The 8,701-nt window shown below is 31.0% G+C and overlaps 1 protein-coding gene across 1 annotated transcript in view; it reads right to left on the bottom strand.

The window, feature by feature from the left end:
* Nucleotides 1-8,701, bottom strand: part of SLC6A14 (solute carrier family 6 member 14) — a 31,411-nt gene that overhangs the window by 21,799 nt on the left and 911 nt on the right. The window contains exons 2-6 of the mRNA XM_006917901.1: nt 8,349-8,514; nt 5,103-5,234; nt 3,523-3,684; nt 2,573-2,708; nt 1,338-1,470 (exon numbers count right to left, since the gene is read on the bottom strand). Coding sequence (XP_006917963.1) covers nt 1,338-1,470; nt 2,573-2,708; nt 3,523-3,684; nt 5,103-5,234; nt 8,349-8,514 — 729 coding nt within the window. The remainder of the gene's footprint in view (nt 1-1,337; nt 1,471-2,572; nt 2,709-3,522; nt 3,685-5,102; nt 5,235-8,348; nt 8,515-8,701) is intronic.

Below are 8,701 nucleotides of genomic sequence, written 5' to 3' on the forward strand. Positions count from 1 at the left end.
GTATGTATATATATATATATGAACTGAATGTGTATATATATATATATATATATATATATATATATGAACTGAACAACATCTCTTCATAAATTACTGCACTGAAGTGGGGAAAAAATGATTTTAAACCCTGTAATGTATACTCACTCACCAAGGAAAAGGAAAACAATCTCTTAGTAGATGTCCAAATCTCATGAAAGCTAATTAAAATGAATACTGGACATTTGCTATTATTATCTTTAAATCTACCATTAAGACAGTTTGCTAGCACACATACAAGTGCACTGATTGTGTCCTAGAAAACACATGGTTCCAGGTGAGCAGATTGCCTTTGACGTTGGCTTTTCATTAATGTGGATGATTTCTTTGATTTGTAGATGTCTTATGTTTGATAATATGACCAAGGAGATGATTTAAACAAGCCAGCCAGAGACCAATAAAAATTAATTGCCTGGGTAAATGACTTTTAATGGATTCTTTCAATATTAACAGCAAAAAAAGGAACCACGGTTTCAAAAATGTGCAATTAAAACATTATTTTGGAAAGTTTCCACTGACTTCGTTCACAGTATTTTTGTGATCTAACAGTATATTTCATCACAACTTAACATTAATTAAATGTGCTAGATATTGTACCAGGAATACAAAGATAGTATCCACAGTTATTCCTGTCCTCCACCTTTAAGGAAATTTCACTCTACAGTTGTAAAAATGTAAACATTCACTTTTCTAGGTACTGTACAAATGTTCACAGAAAAAATTTCATATTGTTCTCTGAAATGACCATAATATTTTTTGAAAGTTTAAAAAATAAAACAATGAAGTAAGAAAATATAATGTTTTTTCAGAAGAGGACTCTTTGTTGAAGGAGAGGGTTCTGAGTCAATTTAAGTGAACTTTAAGAGAATGATTACATAATTTATTTTTTTTCTATCTCTTTCCAACTAGGGAATCCTGAAATTATTACCCTATATAACAAGGATCTAGGCTTTTTAAAACAAAGATTACAATACATAATTCCATTCAAGATGCTTATTTATATAGGACAGAAAAGTTAAAAATATACTTGCAAGCTTCAGAATACTATATCAGCAAGAAGAGTCTAAGTTTTGAGTAATTACACAACTTTAGTACTAGTTTGTGCTTGTTTTGTTTTATTTTTAACAATAACAGTGATCCTACATATTTTTTTAGAGCTAGGCCGTCTACTTAGAAAGCTTTTCACATATTTGAATGTTCCCATTACAGAAAAAAAAGCATGCATTTGAGCATACTTAACACCGAACTACAATGAACTTGGAAAACAGCCCTACCACTATGTAATGTGTGTTTCAAATTACCTTGCCTGAAGACTTGATTCCTTTAAATAGTGCTGCACCGACTATGAGCCAAGCCAGAAGAAGACAAAGTGCTAAATACCACACAATTTCTCCAGTCTCATCCATTCCACTTGAACGTTGGAGTGCCACTTTGCTGAAAACACATAAGCCCTTGTCTTAATAAGGAGGAAGCTTCATAAGTATTTCATCTTATTAATATATCAATGTTATATGAACCTTTTATTGATATTGTATTATGGAGGGGAAAAAAAGCCTTCAATGAAAAGCCAGGCTCTGAACTTTAACCTTAACTACAACCAATCCAAAGTTCCAAATCCTAGAATAAAAGATCTACTAATTTCTTTAACTATAATTTTCACCAGTCTTTCAAAGATTCTTTATGTAAAAAATAAATAAATAAATAACTTTACATCAGATTATTTCATTTTACTCACTACAGTATCTTTCTCAAGTAAAAATGTCAAAGAAAACATTTAGAATTGTATTAAATACTTTCTTATTCATCAGACTTGTATTTATCATTATACCTATATCGTCCCATTATTTATACCTTTTCCAAAAGTTTTCTGTAAAATTCTATAATTTCCACTAGCGGAACACATGGATCTATGACTTTACTTCTTAGCCTGATTTTTGGAGCATTTTAAGATACAAATTTTAAAAGGATCACAACAAAGCATTAACATGTAGATGAGGAAGAGCTCATTACAACAGTAGTCAAGGAAATTAGGGTCAGAGTAAAAAGTAAGTACACAATAGAGAAAATAGAGAATATTTAAAATTAATAAAAGTAAATATAATCCAAAATGTCTCTTTCTACCATACAGAGACAATTATAAACAAAATGGATAATGAAGAATTACAGCCTTAAATAGCAATTTACCCCAAAATTACTCATCACTCAATTGTTTATCATTAGAACTTGTGAATTATAGTCTAAAATTTGAATGTTTTTTCTTCAAAGCAATGCCTTAATTTATAGTGTTAAATAAATAATTACTGACAGTCTTGTACCCATTTAATAACTAATTTATAGATAGTAATTTATTGACTAGAGCAGGTTACCACTACTCACACAGGAAAGGTAAACATTTGAGTCAAATGGAGTAGAATTTGCTCTGATTCCCTTTTTTCTCAACTTATATGACTTAAGAAAAGAGCTGATTAATATTTTATTGTTAATTATAAAAACTTTTTAGTAACTGCTTAAGAAGTAGATCATCTAAGGTACTTACTTCCAATATTGTTCACTGGGAAGCTGCCCTGGCTGGTAAATTTCACTTCCATTGATGCAGGTTAAATTGTTGGTGTCTATCCAGCTTTTATTCACTTGGATGATCTCCTTTGTTATGTTCACATTACAGTGAGTTACTAAAAATTATTTTAAAAAAATGCACACACAGATATGTACTTAGTTTTAAAAGAGTACTTTCTTGAAAAAAAGTTGTAATGGTAAAATATTTAAAGTACTGTCTAAATTGTTACTTGGTAAAGGTGGAGTAGAAATTGTACAAATGGATTAAGCCATGCATACTTAGCATCTTAAATCTTCTCTATTACTAAGCTGGGAGTGTGTATGAAAATAAGTGCCCTTTTAAACTGTGATCATATTTATAGTAATAACAGCTATAAATGAACAATAATTTTAGTTGGGATTTAGTGCTCTAAGGAACTTTTAGTATGTGGACTTATTCAACCATATAGAAAAATAACATCTTTAAATTCCTAAGAAGCATTCAATCTTTATTACTTTATCTTCTGATATACATAGGCAGTCCCAGTAGTAATAGTCTACAATATTAATGCTACGGTATCTCTAAGATTAGCAACATATGATGTGGGGAACATTCGCTGTCTTCTGAAACACACAACTAGTATCATGGATAATACTTTTCTCTTTTTACCACTTTCCCATTGTCTTCCTTCTCTCTTGCCCACAACTTAGGCCTGTGAGAAGTATTCCTAATAGTGGTTTAGCAGTACTGGCTGCCCTCCGAAATTAATATTGCATTAATCAATTTTCAGGTTATACATGCTTTATTCTGCTTTCATCAATAACCTATAGCTTGCTTTAAACTATTCCTAAATTGGTTAGAAAATGATTTAATGCTTTAAGTGTATTAGAAAATATAAAAGAATGAAATAGAGCTAATAATATTTTAGAAAATAAGTAAATGAATTTTACCTATAGGTGATCTGCTACAGTTTTTATCTGCCCAATAAGAACAATTTTTCCATGGTAGTTCACTTTGAAAAGAAGCAAACATGTAGTAAAGACTATAGGCAATTATGACATTGTAATAGATGGTGACAAAAATGGATATCAGGACCATTGTAATTCCCACACCTGAAAAAGAGAGAAATTTAAAAAAAACGTGAAATTGCTGTTGCTAATTCATAAAAATGCTGCATCTCAATTTCTACAAAATCTATTTTAAAGTGACAAGGCTGTTTCAAAGAACTTTTTGGGGGGGAGGGGGTGATGAAGCAGTACTACTGTCTGAACAACTTCTCAAATTTAGAATTATTTTGATGACTGTCCTTCTGAGACAGTATTTTAATTGATTTCAAAAAGGTACTAAGACCAAAGGCATTAATCCATTAAATTCATATAAAAGTATTAATCCATTAAATTCACATAAAGAAAAATCCATATTCATTACTCTTTCTTATTAAGTCTGTAAATTCTTATCAGAGTGGGTATTATTCTTTAAAAAAGAAAGGGAAAAAATTATTGAAAGCTCATATCATATTGACTCACCAATACTTACATCTTCATCTATGAACCAACATTTTGACAAATAGAAGATAAAACCTATGAATTAGTGCCCTGAAAGGATAGTGTACAAAATCTCTACAAATACATGTAAAGAAAATTCAATAACTCAATAACAATCTGAATTTAAACTTCTTAAGTTTTTTTTTTTTTTAACTCAGTAGTTTCAAAATGCAGCTTACTATATTGAATGTAACTCCTATGCTTAAAGCTAGCTTTTGAGGTAGCTTTCTTAATATTCTAGAACAATTGTCTACTGACACCACTATAAATTTATTTTTGATGTTGCATTGAGGCTTTTACAAATAGTTTTCAGCAGCTAGCACGTACCAAAATGAGATCTAATCTTCAGACATAAAGTCATTTGATGTTTGATAACAATCAAAGCATATTTAAAAATGTTTCCAGTGTCCTATTCTTAAGAGCATCCAAGAAAAAAACTGTGACCTGCCTTTCAACTTTTCTAAATGAGGCACTGTAAAAGGTATGCAAAAACTAGAAGACAAAGACTGCACGTGAAGTAGAAAAAATCCAAAGCCACAAAGTTAATGCACAACAGGACCATGCGCCAAGGTATTTAAAAGGTGAAAATAAGAAAAGAATGACACTCTTACAATCTTCGAATATTCTTCCCTATCCCTTCTATATCTGCAGCTCTAGATAAGCAAAAATAAAAAATTAATATTCGATTTTTAAATTCTACAGTGGCAAATATGCAGAAAAATGATGTGTTTCTTTGCCTTTAACCTGTCCAACTTTTTTTCCTCGTTTTCCCATCACCTCCTCCATCAACTTTTTATTTATTTATTTATATTTAATTTTTTTAACATTTTATTTTTTTTATTTTCCCCCTCCTCCTCCTCTCTCCTTTCTGGTAACCACTAGTCCATTGTCTGTCCAACTTTTAAACACTTTCTTCCACGTAGTGAGGACAGTTATATGCATGAATAGATTGACGAGCACAATAAGGAAAATATTTTAATACCGACCTTGAAACAATGGAAGAATCCTCCAGACTGAAACTGGACCTAAGCTAGCAAATTGTCCCAGTGAACACTCTAGGAAGAACAAAGGTAAACCAGCCAGTGCTAGCATAATTGCATAAGGTATCAAGAAGGCACCTAGAAAATGCAAAAAAGGATAGAAAGCACTATCATACCCAAAAGCTTGATGACACTTTGACAACCAGCATAACATTTTGAAAGCATTCAGATATAGTAGTGCAGTCAGAGTATACTGAGTTCAGGCCCCAAATTTACTACTTTCTGTTGGAAAGTCATTGGTTCTCTAAACCTTGGATTCTTCATCTATGAAATGAGGATGCTGGTACAGTAAGTCCTGACTTAACATTGTTCATAGGCTCTGCAACTTTAAGTGAAACAATGTATAATGAAACCAATCTTCCCACAAGTTAATTGATATAAACAAGAGTTAAGTTCCTGTGGCATCTCATCAATGTTAGTGAAAGGACGTTGAATAAAATTGTTATTCAAGGAATGGCTGTGTTACATAATAAGGTTGTTGTGATTACTAAAAACAATAGCCTATAAAAAGCAATTCAGACAATGTGAATGATCACAGGCTTTGGAGCAAGATAGACCTAGGTTTATATCCTGGCCCCAGAATTTACTAGTTATGTGACTTGGGGCAATTTATCTAACCTCTGAACCTTGGGTTCTTCATAAATGGGGAGAACAATATGTACCAACTCATCAGTTTGTGGTAAGGGTTCAATTCAGAGCCCGTGAAAACACTTGGCAAAATGGCAGGCACATAGTATATATTCAAAGTTGGTTTCCCTCCTTTCGCCTTTAAAAATAAATGATCTATTTGTAAGACAGGGTGCAAATGCTAAATGTTATTCAGAGTGGAAGTCATTGCAGTAAAGATCATTTTTCTCCAAATAGTTATAAGGTTCTTTTCTCAATATTAATAAATTTATCATTTTTGTTAGAAGAATCTGAACTTTGAGATGCATTAAGAGTTAACTTTCAATTTCTTAAGGACTCATTATCATACATTTAGATTTATTTAAACACTTTTATTATTTTACTTTTTTCTGCCCACTTTTGGGGCATAATATTGCTCATTAGAACCTTTGACAGATTGTGGGTAGAAGCAGGTAAAGAATATTAAATTTATTGATCACATATTCTAGAAGTCTTAAAATTTAATAAGAAAATAGGGGAATCAGTATATTAAAATGAGCTTTTGGATTATGTACATTTCATTTATCCATATTACATAATTTTCCTAATGTATTTTTCATATTATGATACTGTAACATCATATCTAGGAATTATATTTTTCCAACCTTCAAACTATATCCTACTGAAAATGAGACAATGAAGTACTTATTATATATAAGCCACTAGTCACTAGAACATAGGGACAAATATGTTTTTATAGAAGTTGCAATATACATACCATTATTACTATAATTAATAGAAGTTTAATTTCTGCCAATGATAAATATGAAGAAAATATAATGCAAAATATTTCTATCAAAGTAGAACAATAATCAAAGGCTTACTAGCCCAATGTAAATAGGGTTTTTTTTTTTAAAAAAATAAAGGATTATTTTCTTCAGTGTCATATGTAGCTTTTTACCATTATATTATTTCATTCTCAATAACAGCCATATTGGTAAATTAACACAATATAGTCATCACAAATTAGTAATAAGGTAGTATGATACTTCCTTTTCATAAACTGTTAAAAAGAATCTACAGATAAAAATGAGTCCAGATTTTAGCAATAATTCTTCAAATCTGAACATATTTTTAAAATTGGATCTATTAACATTTGCCAAGTTTGAATTTTATGTTTATCTTCTACCCTTGAGCAAGAGAGAAAGAAACAATTGAGAGAGCCTAGATCATCCATTACCCAAAAGATGTGATCTTTAAAAACTGAGAGCAATATAATAAATTAATTTTTAGAGGATATGTTAAAAGAGATAGTAGTGTACAATAAATGATACTATTTTGTTTGGGCTATGTTTAAAATTCTTTATTAAACTTAGTTTAATATAGTTATTGGAAATTTATAACAACTACTGGGCCTGTCTATGATGTCAAGTTACAGGGAATTTCTTATTCTAAATCTGAATGCAAGAGGCTGGAAAGGAGCTTAAATGTTTCTCTTCATTACACTAGATCTTAGGACATAGTCACCAAAAACATTGTGATTTTTCACTCATTTTCCAGCTCAAATTTATATAAAACCCATGACTAAATGACGTAGGGTCTAGGTAGGGAATTTTTTTTTTTGCCACCAGCACGTAGTGTTTGATAAACGGACCTCCTTTCTTAAGTTTCTGAAAGCCAATATGAATCTTTTAATACAAACAAATAAGAAGGAATATAAAATTGAAATATTACCACATAAAATCTTATTGTACCAAAAAAATTACAGTAGCATAGTTTCACTGGTACCCAATTATGAAATATAAGGAAATGTCACCTCTACACTTCTAAGAGAACCTGTAATTATAAGTAAACAAAATATGGTGTAAGCAAAAAGTTGTTTCAACATTACTATAGAATTGTGCAATTCATTTTGTATTCTGTGTGTCATCTCAGAGTTAATTTTTTTCTCCTTGTTCTAACTGAGTCTTAATGATTTCTGAACTATAAACAGTATTGTTTGCAGAAATTAAACACCTAGCCTTGAACTAAATTCTATTACATTTTAGAACTATTTTCTAAATAGTCAATTCAATTTGGAATATATGTAACTGAATATTGCAGCTTAAAATACAAAACCTTTCCTTACTTTTTAATCAACTGCTTCTACAATTAAATTTTCAAAATGAAATGCCTTATTCTATTTACACAAACAATTTATTTGAGCTTCTATTAGAACTAGAATTCACTCTTTTGCTTAGATTCAGCTATAAATTAAGCAAAACACTACTTAAGTCTGAACAGATTATTATAGAAATGTATAAATTAAGAAGAGTAAGTCACAGTTGAAGATTACACATGATCTCAAATCAGAAACTCAGAAATGATAAACACACAACTTTTATCAAGTTTATATCTGAGGATTTAGTGAAGCCAGCTTTCTAACTTGAGCTAGCAACTCATAGCTTAATAATGAATGCAGTATGCTTTTGTTCCAGCCTCCCATTAATCCAAAACATAATATGCCTTTCCTCATTCTTAAAATATCCTCAGAGGTCATTCGGCACCCCACTTAAAACTGGAGAATAAAAAGGTTGGGGGGAGTACCTCCGCCATTGTTGTAGGTCAAATATGGGAATCTCCACACATTCCCCAATCCCACTGCATATCCAACCATAGATAGAAGATAATCTGATTTTTTCGACCAGTTACCACGGTCTTGGTTCTCATCATTTTCATCAACATGGAAATTCTCAGATGAAGCCGTCACTTTCTGAAGAAGGGAAAATATCATCAACAGCTTGTCTTTCTACTATAAAAAATTCCACAGAAGCATAATTTCACAAATCCATAGAATGACGAGAGAGAGAGAGAGAGAGAGAGAGAGAGAGAGAGAGAGAGAGAGAGAGAACATCAGCCTGATCAAAAGACGAGAATTCTGGCTCAAATTTCTCTATTTC

Source organism: Pteropus alecto, unplaced genomic scaffold (genome assembly GCF_000325575.1).
Source record: "Pteropus alecto unplaced genomic scaffold, ASM32557v1 scaffold718, whole genome shotgun sequence".
NCBI classification, from domain to species: domain Eukaryota; kingdom Metazoa; phylum Chordata; class Mammalia; order Chiroptera; family Pteropodidae; genus Pteropus; species Pteropus alecto.